At 37.4% G+C, this 24,408-nt stretch overlaps 2 protein-coding genes and 2 pseudogenes across 2 annotated transcripts in view; 1 reads left to right on the forward strand and 3 right to left on the reverse strand.

The window, feature by feature from the left end:
* Positions 1 to 24,408, forward strand: part of RPF1 (ribosome production factor 1 homolog) — a 1,036,037-nt gene that overhangs the window by 638,447 nt on the left and 373,182 nt on the right. The window lies entirely within an intron of this gene.
* SYDE2 (synapse defective Rho GTPase homolog 2) overlaps positions 4,180 to 24,408 on the reverse strand; it is a 47,873-nt gene continuing 27,644 nt past the window's right edge. The window contains exons 5-7 of the mRNA XM_049771287.1: positions 16,464 to 16,645; positions 12,011 to 12,242; positions 4,180 to 5,425 (exon numbers count right to left, since the gene is read on the reverse strand). Of these exons, the coding sequence (XP_049627244.1) occupies positions 4,935 to 5,425; positions 12,011 to 12,242; positions 16,464 to 16,645 (905 nt within the window). The 3' untranslated portion in view covers positions 4,180 to 4,934. The remainder of the gene's footprint in view (positions 5,426 to 12,010; positions 12,243 to 16,463; positions 16,646 to 24,408) is intronic.
* On the reverse strand, positions 18,043 to 19,136 carry LOC126005941 (ribose-phosphate pyrophosphokinase 1-like; annotated as a pseudogene).
* On the reverse strand, positions 20,260 to 20,655 carry LOC126005954 (peptidyl-prolyl cis-trans isomerase NIMA-interacting 4-like; annotated as a pseudogene).

The raw sequence follows: 24,408 nt of genomic DNA on the forward strand, positions 1-24,408 counted from the left end.
TTTTTGTTTTTGGGTCACGCCCAGCAGTGCTCAGGGGTTACTCCTGGCTCTATGCTCAGAAATCGCCCCTGGCAGGCAAAGGGGACCATATGGGATGCCAGGATTCGAACCACCGTCCTTCTGCACAAAAGGCAAACGCCTTAACTCCATGCTGTCTCTCCGGCCACAACTTTTCCCTTTTCTGATTAAGAATTCATCTTATTTTTCTAAGTTGGAATTTTAAACTCTCCTTGGAAGAGTTTATTTTGGAGTATTGAATTCTAGTTAAGCAGTTTGCTGAGGGGCTGGAGAGATAGAAGAATAAGGGCTTTTACCTTACATGCAGCCGATCCGGGACAGACATGGGTTTGATCTCTGATATAACATATGGTCCCCCGAGCCTGCCAGGAGTAATTTCTGAGCACAGAGTCAGGAGTAATCCCCAAAGGCTGCAAGGAGTGGCCCCCAAAACAAAAACAAACAAATCAAAAAGGCAGTCTGCTGATGTCAACACCAGGTTTTCACTACTTAAATACCTCTACATAATGAAAAGAAAAAGACTAACTCAAATGACTTAGTAGTATGTCAACAATCTTATCAAACAAACAAGATAATTTAATGGGGCCGGGAAGGTGGCGCTAGAGGTAAGGTGTCTGCCTTACAAGCGCGCCAAGGAACGGACCGACCGCGGTTCGATCCCCCGGCGTCCCATATGGTCCCCCCAAGCCAGGGGCGATTTCTGAGCACATAGCCAGGAGTAACCCCTGAGAGTCAAACGGGTGTGGCCCAAAAACCAAAGAAAAAAAAAAAAGATAATTTAAGTGTTATAGGCAATTATTTCACTTCCTTGAAAGAAGTATTTGGTACTGTGAAAAATATTGTGTTAAGTCTGTACTCCAAGGTGATATATGCTATTCTAGAAATTGCCATTACAATTTATGAAAATGTTAATAAATTAAGAATTCTGGGGCCGGTGTGGTGGCGCTAGAGGTAAGGTGTCTGCCTTGCCAGCGCTAGCCTAGGATGGACCAAGGTTCGATCCCCCGGCGTCCCATATGGTCCCCCAAGCCAGGAGCGATTTCTGAGTGCAGAGCCAGGAGTAACTCCTGAGAGTCACCGGGTGTGACCCAAAAATAAAAAATTAAAAAAAATTTGAAAAAAAAAAAAAAGAATTCTAATAGTTTGTTCAGTAAGAAAGCTCAAGTCTGTGTTCTCTCCTGAACATGTAATTTGCTTGCTTGTGTCTATTTCTTTCCTTATTTTTACTCTGGAGAAATCTATATTTTTCATTGAATACACATTTCTCCCTCTCTCTGTCCTTACATCTTTCTAAATAAATTTAATTAAAAACTTGGGGGCTGGAGAGATAGCATGGAGGTAGGGAGTTTGCCCTGTATGCAGAAGGACGGTGGTTCTAATCCCAGCATCCCATATGGTCCCACGAACCTGCCAGGAGTGATTTCTGAGCATAGAGCCAGGAGTAACCCCCGAGTGCTGCCAGGTGTGACCCACCTCCCCCCCGTCCCCCCAAAAAACTATTTTGCTTCAGACAAAGAAAGGAATTCTAAGGCTGGAGTGATAATATAGCAGGTATGGTGGTAGCTTTGCACACAGCTGAACCAGGTTGAATTCATAGCAGGAGTGATCCCTGAGTGCAGAGCCAGGTGTTAAGTCCTAAGCATTGTCAGGTGTGGGGAAACATAATTATAATAAGATAAAAAGCAAGAATATTCTAATCTTAACCAAAAGAGTACATCAGGACAAAAATATGAGGACAACTCTCATAATTTTCTCTAATGAAATGTATTTATCTGAGATAAATACATTAAAAATAGCACTTTTAGGGGCTGGAGAGATAGATGGGGATAAGGTGTTTGCCTTGCATGCAGAAGGATGGTGGTTCAAATCCCAGTGTCCCATATGGTCCCCTGAGCCTGCCAGGAGCGATTTCTGAATATAGAGCCAGGAGTAACCCCTGAGCACTGCTGAGTGTGACCCAAAAACCAAATTATATATATATAGCACTATTAGGGGAGCAGAGCAGTGGCACAAGTGGTAAGGTGTCTGCCTTACTCAAGCTAGCCTAGGACAGACCGTGGTTCTATCCCCTGGCATCCCATTAGGGCCTCCAAGCTAGGAGCGATTTCTGAACGCATAGCCAGGAATAACCCCTGGGCATCACCGGGTATGGCCCACAACAAAACAAAACAAAAAAAATAGCACTTTTAGACATCTTCCCTGTGGAAATACATATTACCATAATGTGTTTTATGGGGGTGAGGGGTTGGGTTTTATATATATAGGTAATCAGGTTACTTTCCATTCATTCTCAGGGTCATCATTTCCATTCATTCTCAGGCATCAGGCTTGATGCCCCAAAATCACTCTAGGTGGTGATTGGAGCTTGGTATAGTATCCTGGGGCTCCAAGTGGCACAGTACACTATGTCCAGTCTTATTTTGAGCCATCTCCTCAGCAACTCCTAAAATTACAATTTTAAACCTAAAATATATTAATTTGATTGCCTGATCAGAAGGCATCACAGATGACAGTTAAGTACATAGGGAGATCATAGGAAATGACACCAAACAGGTATAAAAATATAAAAATAAATTTTTTTAGCACAACTGAATACAATTGTCAAAAGAGTTTATAGCTATAAATCAGTAATTTAGACAGCAAAAAATGTCTAGTATTTTCTATTTAAGGCAGAGATTAACTTTAAGACAATTCCCATCCAGGAAGTGCTAAGAGACATAAAGAACATGTTGAGCCTGTAGTTTTCTTCTGAGCCATCAGATGTGGCCACACCCTACCAAAAAAGCCCACTCTTTCTCATTCAGATGAAGCAAAAAGGGGTGGGGAGATAATTAAAAGGGCTGGAAAGCATTTTCTGCTGTGAAAACCCAGGTTTCCATTCTCAGCTCCTCATGATCTCTACCTGGATTGCCAAACTGTACAGAGTAGTTCCCCAAACCAGTACATCAGAATCTAACAAAATTAAGTGCAACTTTTACAGTACTTCAGATACGGAAACATTCAATGCTGAATATGAACAGTTATTTATTATATATCTTTATAGTAAATATATAATATTTCAATATTTTAACACCTTATTTTTTGTTTTATTAAACTTTATTTTAATAGTCGTGACATTATATAAGAAGTGGTCCTGAAAATCATTGTAATTAACAGCATGGCACCAAGATTATAACACTTTATTTAAAATTTTACATTTCTAGAACAACTTATAAATTCATACACTATACAAGATATAGCAAATAAGGGAAGAAGATTGAAACAGTCTTTGTAGAACACATTTAAAGTACTTCTTAAAAACTGCTTATTCAATACATGTACCTGCCACATATTTTTTTGTTATACAAAGATTTAAGAGGGAGATTTTATATAAAAATAGATATTTATCTGTTAGCAATTACGTTTTCAAATAACAAAGTGTTTACCAATGTACACTCTTAAAAATAGTTAAATGAGTAATTTTCCTATTGACTATTACACCTTTAAATTGGCAATTCAATCTTTTTATTCTCTCTTTTTTTTTTATTCTTGGGCCACACCTGGTGGTGTTCAGAGCTTACTCCTGGCTCTGCACTCAGTGATCATTCCTAGAAAGCTGAGGGTACCTTATGTGGTACTTGCTGCAGATAGAAGTTGGGTCAATTTCTTGCAAGGCAAAATGTACTATCTCTCTAGCACAATAGGCAGTTCAATCTTTAAAATATTTTAAAAGCACTATTTTGTAGGTACAAAGTTTAAAAAAATACATTTCAATTTAATTTTTGAAAATCCTTCTAAATTTATATTTTGAACACTGTTATGATTGCTATGATGACTATATTATAGATAAACTTAGCAAAAATAAATTAATTTTAAAAATCAGTAACATCCAACAAGCTGGCAAGATTTCTTTAGAAGCAAAGGAGGGCAATGACAAAACAATGTAACAAAAGTACTACCACAAATAAATATATTTAACTATAATTATTTTGTTTTAAAAAGTAGAATAAAATGCATAATGTATATAAAGAATATTTTTATTCTTAAATCAAGAGTGCAAAATCTGGTACTTAATACGTTACAAATTTAAAGGATTTCAATTATGACATTTCACTGGGGATACTGTGACTTTCCATGAACTAGAAAAAGTCTGTTATCTCTATTTAGATGCTTCTAGAATGTTTTTGATTCAACTATTTCTAGATAACTCCTCCTTTTACTTAAATGTTTTTTCCCTGAAAAAAAACATTGGTAAACTAATATTTTTTTGCCTCATGCACATATACTCTAAAGGTACATGTGGTTCTGCAGTCAATACTTTCCCTACTCTAAAATCTGTACATATTTGCACTTATAAATATATACACACTTTCAGGGTTATAAAAATATTTAATTTATATAAGCTTAAATAATTATTGAATATTAATACAGAATACATTTATATTTGTATACTTTACATTTATTTATAAAAATCATTTTCTTATAGGAGCATTTGCATTGCAAATTAAATGTGATCAAACAATGATAGTTACACACTGCAGAAGAGACAAAGCAACTGCAATGCTTCTCTAAAAGTACCGATGGTTCAACTATACAAGGGAAGTTCTACAAAATACAAAAATATGGTCTAGTAATATATTTGAATTTGATAAATGCATTTAAAAACTTATCTTCATAGTATTGATTGGCAAGAATTATTAAAATATCTTCAGTTATCTGTAGTTATGTCCAGGTTATCTTTTTTCCCAGAAAAACATTTCTAAAGAGGATCAGCAAATTTTGTATTAATGGATAGTATTTGTAATTATATCACAGGAGTTGATTAGAAATTAATTGAGGACTTCAAAAGTCAAAATGAAAGAATCACTGTCAGAGGTGTGAGATTTATTCGCAGCTTTCCATCATTGTGAAAAATCACATGAAAAAATATCTCAATCTCAAGCACTCATCTTAAGTTTGTTTTTGTTGAGCTCACGCTCTAGATTTCCAATCAAAGTATCAATACTTTCTTGGAGATCTTTGAGGTTGGCTTTTTGATCCACTCTAGAACCAATTGTCTGCATTGTCAAATAAGTCTGAAATGTGCACTCTTTGGTCATGGGAATTGGCTGCTTAATCATTGTATCTGGTTCGTAAACTTTGCTAGAATTTTCTCTATCTTCTGATAGAACGTCTTCATAATCCGCATCATTTAAGCTTTCTTTTGGATTTAAGACATAGTTTTCTCCACAGCTGCTCCAGTCTCCTGCATAACGATTGCTTAGTGGACTGTCTAATTTGGTTTGCTTTGGCCTAAGAAGTCTTGATGAATCAGTACCACTTAAATTTAGCATGTAAGGTCGTTCTTTCTTTCGTCTCAAATAATTTAGAGAAGACTTCTGCTCTGGGAACAAATTGCCTGTTGATTCTTTGACCATCAAACGTTGCACTAGAAACAAGCAATATACTTGCTTTAGTTACAGTAATTCAACTAGTCCTAAGAGAACAGAGTAAAAGATAAGACATCTAACAATAACTACAAACATGCAGGAAAATAAAAACATGCACACTATCATAAAAAAGCATTCCATAATTATTTTTCTATTACTAAACCCAAGATTAGGGACAGAAACTACAATGTTCAGTGGTGCTAATTCATGCTACATCAAAGCATCCTTAAACAAGTCAAATTTTAAATGTTGATTAACTTCTGTGCAAGTTAATTATTTTCTAGCTTTAATTCAAACAGTAGCTAAGCTGGTAGCTTCTTCTACATTAAAAGATATAGCAAAAAGCAGGCAAGACATGGGTGTACAAACAAAACAAAACAAAAATTCCTTTGTCTGCAAACATCTAAATGAAGCAAGAGCATCTACAGTGATTACTCTAAAAGTTCTGATGTTGTGGGGTTTTGCAGTTCTATTAGTAGCAGTGTCATAGTTTACTAAGCAGCCCAAATTTAACTTTGATATATGCGCAAAAACTAGACTTGGCCACTAGTTACCTGGGTTTGATTATACAGCATTAGTTACTAAGAGTCTTCCTTTATTGCCTGGAAACAGTACAGATATTTTACTTTCTCATTCAGGTTAGGAATCTAACAGTCTCAAAGAACATTCCTCATGTTAAGATTAATTTCTTCTAAGAAAATGTAATGTGCTTGTCATATAGATTAGCATAAATATGTCATTTCTTGTTTCCCTTCATCAGGGAATCTATACAGTGGAATTTTCAGGAGAACTTTGGTTCATTATAATTTGATGTATACATTGGGAACAGAGGTGGCTGGGCCACACTTTATGGTGTTCCAGGCTTACTGGTACTTCTGTGCTCAGGAGTGACTCCTGATGGTGGACCATATGTGGTGATGGGTATTTTAACTGTGGTCAGCAGCATGCAAGGCTAGTGCCTTACCTCCTGCACTATTCTTTCTGCCTCAGAATTAGGGTTTATTTGTTTATTTGTTTTTTGTTTTGGTTCTTTGTTTGGGAAGCACACCTGATGATGCTCAGGGGTTACTCTTTACTCTGCACTCAGGAAGTAATCTGATGACCATTTAGGATGCTGGGGATTGATTTTGGGTTGGCCACAAGCAGGGCAAACATCAAGATTTAAATTCATGGTCTTACACTTAGGAGGAGGAGCCATCCCAAAAAGTGCTCAGGTGGTCTGAGGGTCTCTTCCTGTGACCCTTGGCCAACACAGCCAAGAGTGAGTGACACCATGTGGTGTCAGGGACTGAACTTGGGTCTGTCACATACAGACTTGTGCCCCTATAGTAAAACTGTGACCCCTTGACCAAAAACTTTGCAGGAAATAAAGGTATGATATTAACTTTTAGATTGAGCTTTTTTTTTTTTTCTTTTTGGGCCACACCAGTAACACTCAGGGGTTACTCCTGGCTATGCATTCAGAAATTGCTTCTGGCTTGGGGGACCATATGGGACACCGAGGGATGGAACCACAGTCTGTACTAGGATAGCACATGCAAGGCAGATGCCCTACCACTTGTGCCACTGCTCTGGCCCCTAAACTGATCTTTTATTTTAGCATTAATATAGTATGATCCATACCATTACTATGTAATTACAGAATGTTTAACAGAATATTTCCACTGTTTAATTATCCATATTTTTTCTATATACTTATCTCCACTAAGTCTTCCTTATTTTCATCCCTTCATTTTCTGTGCTAGTCCTATTCACACTCCTTAAGGGTCATGATTATTTTCACCAATTAGAATCCTCTACTAACCTTGAAGCCATGTGACTCCAACCAGAGTCAAACATTGACATAAAACATAGCTTTATGTGGTAAGCTTATCTTATTAAGCTTGCATTTATATTGGGGCCAGTGAGGTGGCACTAGAGGTAAGGTGTCTGTCTGCCTTGCAAGCTCTAGCCAAGGAAGGACACGGTTCGATCTCCCGGCATCCCAAATGGTCCCCTCAAGCCAAGAGCAATTTCTGAGTGCTTACCCAGGAGTAACCCCTGAGCATCAAACGGGTGGGGCCCAAAAACAAAACAAAACAAAAAGCCTGCATTTATTGACATTTGTTCATCAAAACAGATTTATTCTGCTTTTTAAATTGTTTAACCAGGTTGTATTAAATTCAACATTTAGCTGCTTAAAATCGTTTAACCAATAAAACAGTTTAACCAAGACAATAGGCAAACATTATTTTTGTATATTTTCTTGGGAAACATTTAAGAAACAAATTAAATTTATATATTTTCTAATAATAATTCTGTTTCTGAAAATTCAACTTCTGTTTTCAACTCCTAATGGTGGTCTGAGTCAGAGCAATAGTACAGTAGGTAGGGGACTTGTCTTGCACCTGGCCAACTCAAGTTCAAGCCCTGGCACCCCATATGGCCCCAGAGCCCCCCAGGACTGATCCCTTAGCACAGAGCCAGGAGTAAACTCCAAGTTTACCAGGTCATCAAAACATAAACAAATAAATTCCTAATGGTAAAATGAATTATTACATATATAGAGAAGATGGCTAATTTAATTTTTTTCAGGCCACACCAGGCAGTGCTTAAGGGGTACTCCTGGTTCTGCATTCAGGAATCACTCCTGTTGGGCTCATGGACCACATAGGATGCTGGGAATTGAACCCTTGTTGGTCACACATAAAGTAAATCACCCTACCCACTGTACTATCACTCTAGCCCCAAAGATAGTTAATTTAAACCCTAAAACAAATGTCCTGGCTTTCGGGACCGGAGAGATAGCATGGAGGTAAGGCATTTGCCTTTCATGCAGAAGGATGGTGGTTTGAATCCCGGCATCCCATATGGTTCCCAGTGCCTGCCTGGGTTGATTTCTGAGCACAGAGCCAGGAGTAATCCTGAGCGCTTCCAGGTGTGACCAAAAAAAAAAAAAAAAAAAAAAAAAAAGAAAAATCTGGCTTTCTCAAAAACATCACTTATTTTCAAAAGAATAAAAATTTAAATGCTTGAGGGAAAGAAGGGGTGGGCCAGGGGAAAATTTTAAAGGCTGTTTTAAATAAAAGGTTTAGATATATGGTTTCTGAAATATAAATAAAAGGTTGCTGCAAAGTTTAAGTTGTAGTAAGTACTAAAAATATAAAATTATCATGACATAATTTATATCATACTATACTTTGTTATTTTTAATAGCCATTTTCTTAACTCTTTGCCTGCAATATAATTACCTTATTTGCCCAAATGCTTTGTCTTATAAGTGCTGTTTTACTTTGTTAGGACCTGGAAGTGTAAGGGTGACCAAATTATAGTCCCTTATATAAAACTTGATTTTAGCTTTTTATAAGAAAATATCCACTCATCAAAGGTGATAGAGCAAGTAATTCTATACAGCAGTCTGCTTCCATTTTTGTCCTCCCACCTGTTGCCAATTTGACTCTAAGGGCTTGGCAGATGATAAAAAAAACTATTGGCAAGATGATTTTTTACCTCCTATTTGCCAACAGAGAGTTCTAACTAGTAACTCTAAAGATTAAAATTTTCAATTAAATATAAAGTAAATTATATGTTTTCCCCAAATTAAAAAACAAAAAGCAAAAAACTAAAACACAAGTAAAAAAAAAAAAAAAAAAAAAGCCTGAGCGTTACCGGGTGTGGCCCAAAAACCAAAAAAAAAAAAAAAAAAAAAAAGGGCCCGGAGAGATAGCACAGCGGCATTTGCCTTGCAAGCAGCCGATCCAGGACCAAAGGTGGTTGGTTCGAATCCCGGTGTCCCATATGGTCCCCCGTGCCTGCCAGGAGCAATTTCTGAGCATGGAGCCAGGAGTAACCCCTGAGCAGTGCCGGGTGTGGCCCAAAAACCACAAAAAAAAAAAAAAAAAGGAGGTTAGATAATATAGTACCCTTGCCGAACGAACATGTAACCAACACAGGTTGGACCTCTGGGGCCACATAAGTTCCCCTGAGCACCACCAGGAGTGAACACACACACACACACACACACACACACACACACACACACACACACACACACACACACACACGAAAAGGTGGTTAAAGAAAAGAGATAATTCAACTCTTTTAACTTGTAAGTTAGGGAAAGTTCCAAAGGAAATACAAAATATACATATCAAGGAGAGTCAAAACCTCCTTCTGAATATCAAAAAAATCATTATTTACCAAGTTAAAGTGCTATATATTCTATTCTCTGTTTCCATTACTTTTCTGAGCTTACTTACTTTATTTCTTGAATCTACAGGTTTATAGGGTAAAGCTATTTCCTCTCATCCTTCTGTCCTAGTCTGTCCTTTGAACACTATGCTTAAATAAAATGTGGCTCAATCGTAAAGTACAGGTCTTGTGTAAGGCCCTAGGTTTGATCCCTAACACCGTGAAAACAAAATTACAGATATTAGAAATGTAGACAGTTAATTTTATTCAACATAAATCTTTAGGATACAGTGCACTGGCAGAGTTAAATTTGTCTTTGAAATATGGGAAGTATAAAATCTAAGTCTGTGCTTTCTGTAATAGGATAGAAATGTTTTTTTGGTCCCATATCCCCAAATCATGTGGCTACTATAAAACAGTAATATGATACTCTTATATCATGAGAGGTTACTGTTATAGAATTAACAATAGAACTCAGGAATTGATGATAGTGAAGCTAATGCTATCATCAGTCAAGCAAGATTTCACTTGTGATTAGAATGCTAAAATGGCTCCTCTCCCAATTTCAAACGTTTATTAGAATTAAAGTAGATCCAGGAAGAACACACATTTAAAATCTTAACCTTTAAAAGATAATCTGTTACGTTGGGTACGATATGTAGATATCAAAACAATTATCCAGAGAATGGGTACTGTATGTGTGTGTGTTGTGTGGTACTAGTTATCAAACCCAGTTGTCATTCAGGTAAGTTATGTGCTTTACTGAGATACCTATAGAATATTAATTCAAGATTTCTTTTTTGTTTGTGGGCCACACCTGGTGATGCTCAGAGGTTACTCCTGGATATGCACTCAGAAATTGCTGGTGGCTCAGGGGACCATATGGGATGCCAGGGTTCAAACACAGGTCCATCCTGGGTCAGTCTCGTGCAAGGCAAACACCCTACTGCTTTGCTATCTCTCTATACCCATCTTTTTTGTATTCTTATCTTTCTTATCTTTATATTAATAAACAACAAAGAGCATTTATTGATAGTTGGCTTTAAGCTAACATTGTTTATGTAGAATATTTGATCCCAATATTCACAAATACCCTGATAAAGTAGGCAACTTTTACAGAGAAGCAAACCCATGTGCAGTGTGAGAAATCATCCTCTTGGTAAAAGCCTTAAAATCAGGATAATCTCTTGGGTGAAAATTGGTGTAGAAAGATTTTTGATGGCTTGCAAGACATTGAAAAACAGGAAATGTCCTGCTAGGATAGGAGAATACCATGACATCAACTCTATACACTAACAGTACTTGCAGACTATCACCCTACAGCCACAACTATACATATATCCAGCCTTTGTACTTAGTGTGCATGTTAATGAGTAAAGAATAGTTTTGGGGATGGGTAACTGGAGAAGGTGATGCTGAACTAGTAAGAACTTCAAAATTGCCCCTTGATAAGGACTGCTAAGGCTAGCCAGCTACGTGGATTTCACTATGTTTCTCATTCTCTGTGACTGACTCTGCTGGATTTAGTTGAAGGGACTAGTTCAACTGGTATCATGACAGTGATCCCCACAGAAAAGAGAAGTTCAAGTATTTGGTGACCCACAGTCTGGATCTGAGACCAATCCTAATTCCTAGGTCCAAATACATTTGCCTTTGTAAACAACAAGTATCTGGGTACCTTTATGTCTGGTACTATGCAGATCAGAGAAGGATCAGGGGCTAAAAATGTAAAGAAAAATTTGGAACTTAAATACTGAATGCCTTATAGAATATCTAAATATATTCTCCTTTAGCTCTAAAATTATGTAAGATATATAAAAGAAAAATAACTGAAATAAGTAATGGGCAAAAAGAACAAAAAGATCACAGATATTGCTAATGCAAGTCTGGGTAATTTGAAGTAATCACAAGAAGAATAAAATGTTTATCTCTACTGAGTGTCTATTTTATGACAAAAGCTGTGCTGAGCACATTTAAAAAATTTAATCATGGGGACTGGAGAGATAGCATGGAGGTAAGGCATTTGCCTTGCATGCAGAAGGTAGGTGGTCCCCTAAGCCTGCCAGGAATGATTTCTGAGCATAGAGCCAGGAGTAACCCCTGAGCGCTGCTGGGTGTGACCCCCCAAAATTTAATCATGTAAAAATCCTATAAACATTATTAAACATTGGCAAAAATTACAGTGAGGGTCAAACTATGTCAATAAGTGGCATGTTGAGAAACCAAATGCAGATCTGACTGAAGTCAAAATTTCTATATTATCAGCAAAAGCAGAAAATTTAAATGAAGAAAAATATATTTCTTTTTGAAAAAGCAAAATCTAGAGCATACTTTTGAACAATATTTGGGCAATGGTTAGCTCATTCAAACACCTCATCAATGAAAGAGAAAAATATTTCTGTAGAATCACTTACCTGGCCAGAGTTGAAGTAAGTAATGAAGAACCTCAATATGTTTTTTAAAATTCAAAGCACTTGCAAGTTCTTCTGAATCTGTAAAGACTCTATTGTTGTGATTAGAAGCCTCTTGCCTCTGACTTAATAGGACTGGTCCAAAGCACACAGCCAAATTCTGGCAGGTCATCTTATTCACTTCATGATAAGAAGCCACCAATTTCAAATGATCCAATAACATCTTTAAAGTTGCCTAAATTAAATTAAACAAAATGTAAACAAATGGGAAAATTTATGAACACAATACAGAGCATACAATATTGATAAATATCCTGTCACTTTTTAAAGGTTTTGTTTCAGGAACCATAGTAGAGAGATAAAGGTACTTGCCTTGTATGTGGCTCACCTTATTTGGTCCCTAGCACTGCAAATGGTTCCCTGAGTCACTCACTGAGTGAACTCAGAGTGCAGAGCCAAGAATAAACTGAGTACAGCTAGTGTGGCTCAAAAAAAAGAAAAGAAAAGAAAAGAAAAGTAACAATTAAAAATAAAATTTATCTTCAAAAGGTTACTAGGTGTTAAATATTTGGAACTTAAGACCCTTTCTATTAGTGGGGTCGGAGAGATACATGGAGGTAAGGCATTTGCCTTTCATGCAGAAGGTCATTGGTTCGAATCCTGGCATCCCATATGGTCCCCTGAGCCTGCTAGGAGTGATTTCTGAGCGTGGAGCCAGGATTAACCCCTGAGCACTTCCGGGTGTGACCCAAAAAACAAACAAACAAAACCCTTTCTTATAGAAACTTCACACAGAAAACTAGTGTTCAAAAAACATAGTTTGATCCATTAAGTGGTGAAAATATAGTTTCCCCTTACCTAGGGTTTTGAATTTCAAGGCTTCAGTTACCCATTGTCAACTATAGTATACAGTAAGATGTTTTAAAAGAGAGAATATAATCTTTATTTCAGTGTAGTTATAATTGTTCTATTTTGTTACTAGCTGTAGTTGTCAATATCTTATTATGTCTAATTTAAAATTAAGCATTATTATAGTATATAGGAAAAACACAATTTATATACATTTCAGTACTGTCTGAAGTTTAGGGAATCCACTCAATATTTTGGAATGTATCCTGTGCAGATAACAGGGAACCACTATTGATACTCATAAAATTTACAAAATACAAATACATCTTAAATTTTTGCTAGTCCCTCCCAAACCATATCATCAACATTTTTTCTTTTCTTCTCTCTAAAACAACAAGAGAAAGGCCTTTAATGGAAATGCAATTAGATTAAGTATATTCAATTTTTATTGAGGTCCTAGCAAGTGGTGATGGGCAGGGGCATGCAATGTCAGAGATCAAAGCCAGGGCCTTGCAAATACTAAGGATTTATTCTATCACTCAAGCTATCTCTCTTGGCTCAAGTGTGTTCATTTTTAAATATAGATACATTCTTTAATAAAATATAGGGAACTTAAGTCTAGTTCCTTAAATCTAGGAAGCTAACCATTTTAGAATACCATCACATTCTATTATGATCCATATTAGAAATAGGTTAATGTGGCTGGAACAATAGCACAGCAAGTAAGACATTTATTTGCCTTGCACATGGCTGACCAAATTTGATCTCCTGTATCCCAAATGGTCTCCCTACTTGTCAGGAGTAATTTTGAGTGCAGAGCCAAGAGTAACCCCTGAGCAAGCAAGGCATGGCCCAGAAAACTAACAAAAAATAGGTTAATAAGCTTTCTGACTAACAAATAATTATAAAGCAAACAAACCCTGGAAAAAGAAAATAGTAAGTATAGATGGAATTGAAATAAAATATAGCACAATAAACCAAAGAAAACAATAAAATTATATTAAAACAAATATTCATAGAAAAATATTTCCTTGCAGAATAATTATTTAGTTTTAAGAGATTAAGAAATAGAATATTTTCTTAGTGGTATATGATTATTTACAACTAAAATGTCATTTCATCTTCATAGATATATTGCAGAAATAAATAACAACTGAAATGTAATTTTAAAAATAATTAAAAAGAAAAATGTAAATGACCTATTGTCTCTGAAGGCAGAAGTGAGTGACAACTGGATTTGGTGATTAAAAGGTGATTAGTAGTCTTGGCAAGAACATATCCAGAGAGATAGGGTAGAACCACATTACAAAGTGCTGAGCAGTAAGTGAGTGGTGAGAAAGTGATGACAGCTGGAATAAACATTCTTGCAATATTTGGCTCTGAAAGGAAGGAATGAAAAGAGAATGATATGTAGAGAAGATTATAACTGATATTTCAAAATTAAAATCAAGTGTACTGAGTCAGGTGGCAATTTAACTAATAAATAGTTGTTCCTATTCTCCAGTCAATAAATATTTCCTAACAGAAGCAGGATTTTGTCTCACATGTCTCAGACACTGTATTGTGAACAACAAAATCATACATAAATTAGCCTACTGAATATAGTAGGTACAATCTCAACAGTTAAGAGATAGACCTTCCAACATCGGTGATATGTGTGAATGCCTGAAACTCTATTGTTAACAATCATGGTGTCTAAATAAAAATTTGAAGTGGTAGGAGCAATAACAGCGAGTATGGCATTTGCCTTGCATGCGGCCAACCTGGGTTCAATCCTGGTACTCCATATGGTCCCCAAACCTACCAGAAGCGATTTCTGAACACAGAGCCAGGATTAACCACTGAGCGCTGCTAGGTGTGGTCCAAAAATAAAAACAAAAATTAAAAGAAAGATAATAAAGTACTTAAAAGTTTTTCTATGAAATAAGATATGTCAAATTATGTATTTGTAATTGGTCTCCTTTCAAAAGTAATATAAAAACATGCTTTAGGAATCTGAAAATGTCCACATCATTTAAACAAGCAATTCCAGTCTCAGATTCTATTAAGGATTTCAATCTAAAAAATAATTACTGTAAAAAAAAAAAAAAGAATTACTGTGTACAAACATATGCAAAAAGGTTCACACTGATATATATTTAAAAGATAATAGTGATATGTCAAAACAATTCACTGGCATATATTGAAACTTTTTTAGAAAGAATATTGATAGCAAATCAGATAGGGGCAGAAAGACATAAAATTAAAATCATGTTGCACACTATAGTGCTCACAAAAGTTATATAACAATGGGTAAGTGTTATAAATTCCTAATGCTCATTTCCATACTTATATGAAACTCAATTTATCTTGTATTAGAAAAGAAATATTTCTACCATTTATCTATGCCTTCTACTTCTGTCTACTTCATAGAGATATTCTACTCCAGAAGAGCATTTAACTCCCAGTCTAATTGGAAAGAACATAGAACATTCAGGGGAACTCAAAAACTCATGAACGGAGTTATAAGTTTAGCACTGCCTTCCACTCATCCTTGCACTTTCTACTCACACTGATAAGACATAAAGACAAACATTTCCCTTTTGTTCTAAGACACTATAGCTATAGTCTAAGAGAGGCTCTGCAGAACCAGCCGGTTCTTCTACCCACCTAAACCAGCCGGTTCTTCTACCCACCTAACAGATAATCTGAAGATTCTGGTTCCAAGAATTAGGTTATGCTCTGGAGGGGCATAATTTCAGAGAAGCAAGGAGAAAAGAAATGGTGCTGGTTAGGGTAGTTCCAAACTTGAGGCTAAGCCATGTAACCTAAAATTGTTGCCATACTTAAAAACTAAAAGAAACCAACTAAATAAACCAATTATAGTTGTTTTTTGACTATCATAGTTGGTTTTTTTTTTTTTTTTTTTTTTTTGGATTTTGGGCCACACCCAGTAATGCTCAGGGGTTACTCCTGGCTATGTGCTCAGAAGTTGCTCCTGGCTTGGGGGACCATATGGGACACCGGGGGATCGAACCGCAGTCTGTCCAAGGCTAGCGCAGGCAAGGCAGGCACCTTACCTTTAGCGCCACCGTCCGGCCCCTGACTATCATAGTTGTAACTTTCCACTCTACTTTTTGATATCTTTTCAAATTTTTTGTAATAAATACATATTTTATAACAAGATAATAATACCCTATAAATACATGGACTATTTACACCTAAGCTAAAGTGATACAGAAAGATAAAACTGCGTTCTCAATTTAATTTCCTTAAAAATCAATGTCTCTAGGGCTGGAGCAATAGAGGGTAGGGTATTTGCCTTGCACATAGCCAACCAGTTCCAACCAGTTCATTCTCCAGCATTGCATATGCATGGTCCCACCCTAGCATCCAACCTGCCTGGAGTAATTCCTAAGTGCAATGTCTCAGTTGGTGTGGCCCAAATACAAACAAAAACATCAAAAAAAAAAGAATCAGTGCCCAGATTTAGTTAGTTAAAGTAGACTTAAACTCATGAATTTCACAAGAATTTCACAAATATTAAATACCTACAAAAATAATTTGTAACTATGGCATATAATTCATTTGCAAGCTTTCAGAAAACATGTACACTAATTATGTTCACCTTCTCAACATCAGGGAGACAATCCAGCAGGTCCGAAGTGTACTCAGAGTCACTCGGGTCATTCTCACAACTACTCGATGACATTTTCAAAGGATTTTTTGCCATTGTGTCTAATACAGCTTCATAAAGTTGCTTTGTTATCAGAGGAGAAGGAAGTTCTCTTAAATAATCCTTAAGAACACCTTTATAAAATAAACAAATGAGAGAGTTGGTGATAGGGTTTCAGCATGGCTAATATTGACTTATCTATTTATTTTTGGCAATTTATTATTAGAATCAACTTTATTATAAAAATAGATATACATTTATAAACAAGGCATTATAATAAAACACTCTCAATTTTTAATTCTGACAAATTGCTTTTGTAAGATTTTAAATAGCAATTTTGTTTTGAAAGCATAATAAAGATACACATATAATTTCTAATAATAATTGATATTACATGTAACTCATTAGGGTTAGCAATTTTGGGTACCTATTCCCTATTGATTCTATTCTCCTATAAAAGTTAAATGTATGTAAAACATAGTTAAGAATGCAGGTCATAGAGACTGGAGTGCTAGTATAGTGGGTAGACACTTAACTTGCATGTGGCCAACCTAGATTTCTTTTCTTTTCTTTTCTTTTTTTTAAACAGATCACTTGTTTTCATTGTTTTTTTTTCTAAAGAGACTCAAATATTTTATTTTTAACAGAGGCCAAATAGGTGCAAAGAAGAAAAAATTAAATACTTCAACTAAAAGGCACTATGCCATCACCTAAAACCCACCACTCCAGGGACAGCAAGCTAGGGAAAGGTACACTACATCGATCTCATGGAAGTGTGCCAGATTACTCAGAGAACTTCCTGGGGTTCATGGGGTTCTTGGGGTCTCTCAAGAAATCTGGCCAGGAAAACATAGTTCAGTGAGGCCAAACTGAAAGGACAAATATAAAGGAGAATCCTTGTCACTGAGTCACCTAAGGGTGATCAATTAGGCTTTTTTCTCCCAAGCCTTTGCTGTGCTGTGCACTGCTCAGCTGGGTTTTGAGCCAGTACAAGGATTTGGCAACCAGGGTTTAGGCAATTATTTGACATAATTTTAATATCCTAAGAGACTTAGGACTGAAGTACAGAGAGGGGCAGTGAGGGGCATTTTGGAGCAATGCTGGGGTTGGTTCTTTATTTCTTAGAAGATCTGAATCCAAAATATTTTTTTTTTTTTTTTGGTTTTTGGGCCACACCCGGTAACGCTCAGGGGTTACTCCTGGCTATGCGCTCAGAAGTCGCTCCTGGCTTGGGGGACCATATGGGACGCCGGGGGATCGAACCGCGGTCCGTCTCCTAGGCTAGCGCAGGTAAGGCAGGCACCTTACCTCCAGCGCCACCGCCCAGCCCCATGAATCCAAAATATTTTAATGCAAATATTCATAAAAGATCATTCAAGATTTATGAGATTTCCCATACCCACAAAGCCCTCCACAACACCCTCCAGCTGCTAAATCTTGCAACAGCTGAGCTGGAGTGAAAACTACAAGACTTAGCAAACACAATCCAATGGGGAAATCAAGAAAGTCATCTCGATCTGTCTTTAGGAGAGACACAAAAGTGGGTAAACTAAACTGAAGCCAGCTAATTTTTCTGCTCAATCTTTCCTCAAGTACCATGGGGGTGGAGGTGGGGAGAAGGGAGATCGGGAGAGGGCCACTTGATTTGTAAAAAGCCTCAGCAGTTTTTCTATAATAAAGGTACATGGCTAAACAGGTAAGAAACTGATTCCCCATTGTGAGTTCTCTTGATTGCCTCAGCCAGGATCATGGGGATATCAATCATTTGTATTTTGGAGCAATATTTCATCATATCCTCCTGAGGTATGGTATTGGTGATGAATGCAGCTTCGAAGCATGCATTGTTGATGCAAGTGATGGCCGGATCCGAAAATGTTCCACGAGTTAAGATAGCATAAATTCTAATAGCTACAGCTCAGAGAAGTTTGTCAGCTGCATGACAGATTGTGCCACAAGTGTCAGCCATGCCATCCACTAGGATGGCAAGTCCTTCATAACGCCTATCAGCACCATATGGTCTACTTCATTTGCCTTCTTCTGTTCTTTGTGAATCAAGGCAAAATCCACATTTAACCGATCAGCAATGGAGGTCACTCTTTCAGCTCCACCAGCCTCAGGTGAAATAATGGTACAATTTCTCCACTCAGAGATGTTTTCTCATATCCACTTGAGGATGATGGCTGGTTCTCTATACAGATTGTCCAATGGAATATCAAAAAAGCTTTGAATTTGGGAAGCATGTAGGTCCATGGTAATAATATGATCTGCACCAACTACAGAGAGCATATTTGCAACAAGTTTGGCTGAGATGGGAGCTTGGCTCTTGTTCTTATCCTGCCGCGCAAAAGAAAAGCAGGGGATGACTGCCGTGACTCGGCTAGCTGAAGCGATCTTGCAGACATTAATCATAATCAACAGCTCCATTAGTTTGTCATTGATTTCACCACACCCACTCTGCACAATGTAGACATCCTCGCCCCTCACACTTTCACCAATTTCCACACAGGTCTCCTGGTTACTGAATTTCTTAGTCACCACCTTGCCTAGCTCCATGCCGAGGCAGTCGGTGATTTTCTGCAATAAGTCCTGGTGGGAGCTGCCGCTGAAGATCTGGATGTTCTGCATCTTGGGACAGGCCCCTCGGCTTCCCGATGGCTACTGCTGCTACACCTCAAATGGCCAAGGGCCCTTATACTCAGCACTGGCCACTGAGCATTACCATACCACCATTTTCCAACATAGATTTCTTTAGATCCTTGGAATCCCATATGGTCCCCTGAGCACTGTAAAGAATAATTTCTGAGAGCAGAGTCAGGAGTACCACTGTGTTTGGGTAGCCCAAAATCAAAGAAAATAAGGCAGATCAGAGGTCTGGAATGTGACTCAGTAGTAGTAGCCTTTGCCTTAAATATGTGAGGCCCTGAGTTTAATTCTCAGTACCACTGAAAGCAAGCAAAAAGACATACTAATATTATTTGTAATTTTTTTCAGGTCACACTTTTATTTTATATAAGCAGCAGCCACGTAGCCACAGAAACATGAAGAGCTCTGGAAAACAGGTTTTACAGTGCCCAACATGGAGGGAAACCAACCATAGTATACAAGGACACTGTGGAGCTGATGCTGCCTCCTCTTAGAAATGTTGCTGCTAGCGTCTGAACTCTACACACAGCCAAGAAATTCTGGAGGGGAAAGGACTAGCTTTTCAGGGTTCCCAGGCAAGGGAGAATGTATCCCTACACCCCTAATCGATCCCTCCAAGCCGGTGCTGAGATTTTTCATGAAGAAAATGTTGGTGACTGGCTCAACCATGCTTGAAGGGAACAAGGTCCTTTGAAAAGCCCCTTGAAAGGCCCCAGCTTCTGGGAGAAGCCCTGAGAAGGTGGGGGAATGGTTGGTGGGACTAAGGCTGGCAGAGGCTGCTGGCATCTAGACAGGGCCACAGCACAGCTAGGGGGCCCTTTCACTGGGACAAACTATAAACTCTACAGAGTAGAATAATGAAGTCTAATTAAGCAGGAAGCACAGGGACCCTTTATTAGGAACTAGATCAGGTTTCTTCTTTTCACATCCAGCTCCATGGGTCTCTGCTGCTGGGTTCAGGGTGCATCCCCTTGCTGCTGAGTGCCATGTGTGTGGCCAGCATGTGGGCCAGGACCAGATAAGATGCCCCGGTGGGGTATTGCAAATTATTCTAATTATATGAAACATTAACTTCTAGACTTTATTTTTAACTTTTCATACACTTTTATTTTCTCCCTCCTACTATAATAATATGATAACTAAATTTAGTCTTAACTGGAGGGTCTGTAAACACAAGTTTATCTAGACCAATCACAGACAAGGCAAATGCTGCTTTTTGAAATGGTCCTACCATAGAGCCTGTGGTCATCTAACCCAAGTCACCCCCTTGCCTGGCTTTATCTTCACTATACAGTGTGGCCACTTTATTGAATCGCATTCCAGACTTTAACTTTTCCATGGCTTCCATGATTCTTCCATGTTTTTCGCACAGAATGTGCCTGACCTTTACTACATTGCCACCACCTTTGGGATCCTGCGCTTTCTTGTCAGCACTGTCACTCCCAGAGGCTCCTCTCTCTTTCCCTGCTTTCCCAGAACAGCTTTTTCCTTTGGGAGGCATCTCCAAAACTCGCTGATGTATTATTTTCAACTGCTTAGTAGGCTTCAACTTCTAGACATTTTTTAAATTGATATGAAAAACTACCAATAGTTCAAAATAGTCACAAATATATGGTTACAAAATAGTCTTCCTATCTTTCATAGGTTTGAGGCTTAAGTTACTATGTGAATAGTGGTGCATAACTTAAAAAATAGTGGAGAGGCTAGAGCAGGGAAGAAAAAAATCATGTTTTTAGGAAGAACATATTGAATTTCAGGCCATCTATGGATTTAATGCTGCTAGATATAAAAACCTGAGACTGGGAAAGATACTGAGGACACAGACCTGTCATCATTAAATGGATGATGACTGGTGGAAACTTAGGCAGGACTGAGATAATAAAGGAGGCATGAAGAGTGATGTGTGAAGGCCTGCTGAAAAAGGCAAGCCTGAAAAGGTTATCAAGTAGTACTTTTGACTGCGACTGAGAGTAATGATTAGATGGAGTAATGATTAGATGAGTGAGTCATAGACTTAAGGGACAGGGATGACAGTGGGGGGAGTGGGCAGATATGTGCTGCCAAAGAATGTTTCAGGAACCTACTTTATAAAATAATACCCAATGATAGTTAAATTAGGTAGCTTCTTACGAAAACAGTTTCTCAAACTTGGCTGCACACTGCTTAACCTAAGGAACTCTTCAGAAATAAATTCCAGAACCTGTGCCAGCTTCACTAAATCATAAGCTTCAGGGTCAGAGCTTGTATCCCTGTAAGCTGAACAAATTTCTGTTGTGACTCTAAGGCAACAGGGTTTAGTAACTAGGTATAAGAAACAATGATCTGAAGATAAAAACTTTTTTAAAAAGGACAGAAAAATGTCTACTAGAAAAGAAAGTTAGCTATGCAGGAATGCATTGTTTTTTTTTTTTGTTTTGTTTTGTTTTTTTTTTTTTGGGGGGGGGTGTTGGTAAAGGACATGAAATCAGACGCAATTCATTAGGAAGTGAAAGAACACTTAAAAAATAATGAAAGAAGGAACCAGGAGATGGTTCAGAGGCCAAATGAACTGGCCTTGCAAGCATGAAGCTTGGAGGCTGGAGTTTGCTTTTTGTTTCCAGCCCCATAATCCCAGTACTGGGCATAGGAAAACCCAGAAGCATTACTATTTGAAGCCCCTGGCACAGCTGTAAAGTGTGTAAGATATGAACACTGTAGCCACAAGTATGCAAGGATCAACTAGATACTAGAGTGTAGAACTCCTGCACTTGTGCTGAGCATCATAAGAAAGCCTGTTTGTGACCTTGTCATTGTAACAAAAGAAAGGAGGAAAGGGAAAAAGAAAGAAAGAATAAGAAACACAAGGAGAAGTAAAAGAAGAAGGAGAAAGATTGAAAGATTGAGGAGAGAGAGATTATCAATTGAGAAAAATCCCTAAAGAGGAAGGAAGAAAAGGAAAACAGGTAGGAAATAAACTGTGAGGGAAGTCATTTCTATTCTGTTCAAGAGCGGTGATATGGAGTACAGGTTAGCAGCATGGGTCACAATAAACTGTCATCTAATGACTTCTATTGTCTTAGCCAAGTAAGGAGGCAAAGTACTAAAGGTAAAATAGGTGAAATGATATTTAAGGAAAGAAGCTATATGCAATAGCCATACTCTGAAGAAGGAAAGTGAAAAGAGAAGGAGTTAAGAGAAAGAAGGGATGGAAAGAGGAATGAAAGCAGAGCCCAGGGCCGGAGAGATAGCATGGAGGTAAGGCGTTTGCCTCTCATGCAGGAGGTCATCGGTTCGAATCCCGGCGTCCCATATATGGTCCTCCCGTGCCTGCCAGGAGCAATTTCTGAGCCAGGAATAACCCCTGAGCACTGCCGGGTGTGACCCAAAAACCACAAAAAAAAAAAAAAAAAAAAAAAAGAAAGCAGAGCCCAGTTCCATTTTCCAGAGAAAAACTACACGAATAACTAACATGACAATGTTAATGAATGAGAGAAGTAGAATGCTTGTGGGGAGGAGTGAGATGTGGGACACTGGTGGTGGGAATGTTACACTGGTAAAGGGGGGTGTTCTTTTTATGACTGTAACTCAACTACAAACATGATTGTAATCAGGTGCTCAAATAAAGGTATTTAAAAAAATAAATAACCAATAACTGAGAAAAAATAACATTACTTAGAATAATGTCAAGACTTTGACATAGAAATATAACCATAGGTAAGATAGCAAAGTCTTCAGTGAATATATAGAATGGCCCAAGTGGTCTGCATATAAGATTAACTAGAAAAAGCAGATGATGTCTGTGCCAGAAGCTTCAATATACTTTTTTTCAAGAGTATGAATATTCTATTAAACAGTGAAAGGGCATAATATTCTGCTCAACAGCAAAATAATACTAGGGAAACAAACAATATTGATCAAACTTTTTTTTAACATACATAGAATCATTTTAATTATATAACTTATACAGTAAAAAGAATGATAACGCATTTTGCAGCTCATAGATATTATTGTTCACTCCCATTGTTGAACTTATATCATGTGACCTTTACTTATATCACTAGTTGTAAAGTCAAACTAGCTATTATAAAGAGCTACATTAGTGTAATGAGGACAATTAGAAAATGGAAATGCAATTTCTATAGCAGTCAAAGGAAGGCACTACTAACCCTTCAGGGCACATTATTTTTTTTTCTGTATTTGTTGCTCAACAAGTCAAGACATGTTATTCCAAAAAGTCTTATGTCCTGGTAGTCTGAGACTTGCCCTATACTATAATTATATTAAATTAAAATCTATAAGATTTCCAGAAAAGATAACTTTATAACTTAGAAAACCATATACTTAAAATATCATTATGCTTTCTAAACAACCATTAGCATAAGTAGAATTTTCAACTAAGCCAAGTTCAAGATTACTTTGCATAACCTGAGAGCAAATAAAGGAAGAAAATTATTAACAAATATCAAGTACTAAAGCTTATTTAATGAACATTATGTTCAAAGAAGCAAATTTTTAATTATATTTCTATACTCTGTGTTTAAGACTAAAAATATTTATTTTATAAAATGGCACCAAGAAATATTAATACTATGTTGGACATAATGCTATGCAAACTACTTCTCTGGAGGGCACACCTGGTGGTGCTCTGGGGTTACTCCTGACAGGCTCCGGGGACCTTCTGGAATACTGGGGATCAAATGCCCTACTAGCTGTGCTATCTCAGGCACCTGTTCATTGATTTTTAAATTAACTGCATTCCCTCATTCCAAGAACAAAATGACATACAGGGATATTTTTTTTTAGGGGGGCCCACACCCAGTGATGCTCAGAGGTTACTCCTGGCTCTGAACTCAGAAATCACTCCTGGCTTGGGAGACCATATGGGACACCAGGGGATCAAACCGAGGTCTGCCCTAGGTCAGCTTCATGCAAAGCAAACGCCCTACCACTGCGCCACTGCTCCAGCCCCAGGAATATTTTAAGTCATATTGCCTTCTTGACACTTTCAAACTTTTGGGGTTTTAAAACTTTAAGATAGTTAAATTTGTAGAAATAATATTCAATGCCAGCTGAATTACTAAAAGGAAATTTGGAATAAACTTTGTATTTAATAAAAATTTGTATTTAATACAACACTAACTACTTTACCATGTACCTGAAGAGCAAACAAGCAATTACAGATAAATAAGGAACTGATTCTGGCTGCACCTCTTAAACAGCACTGTAAAAGATACCATGAAACTATATATACCTCTAGGCTTGCTTTAGGCATAAG

This window comes from Suncus etruscus, chromosome 4, assembly GCF_024139225.1.
Source record: "Suncus etruscus isolate mSunEtr1 chromosome 4, mSunEtr1.pri.cur, whole genome shotgun sequence".
NCBI classification, from domain to species: domain Eukaryota; kingdom Metazoa; phylum Chordata; class Mammalia; order Eulipotyphla; family Soricidae; genus Suncus; species Suncus etruscus.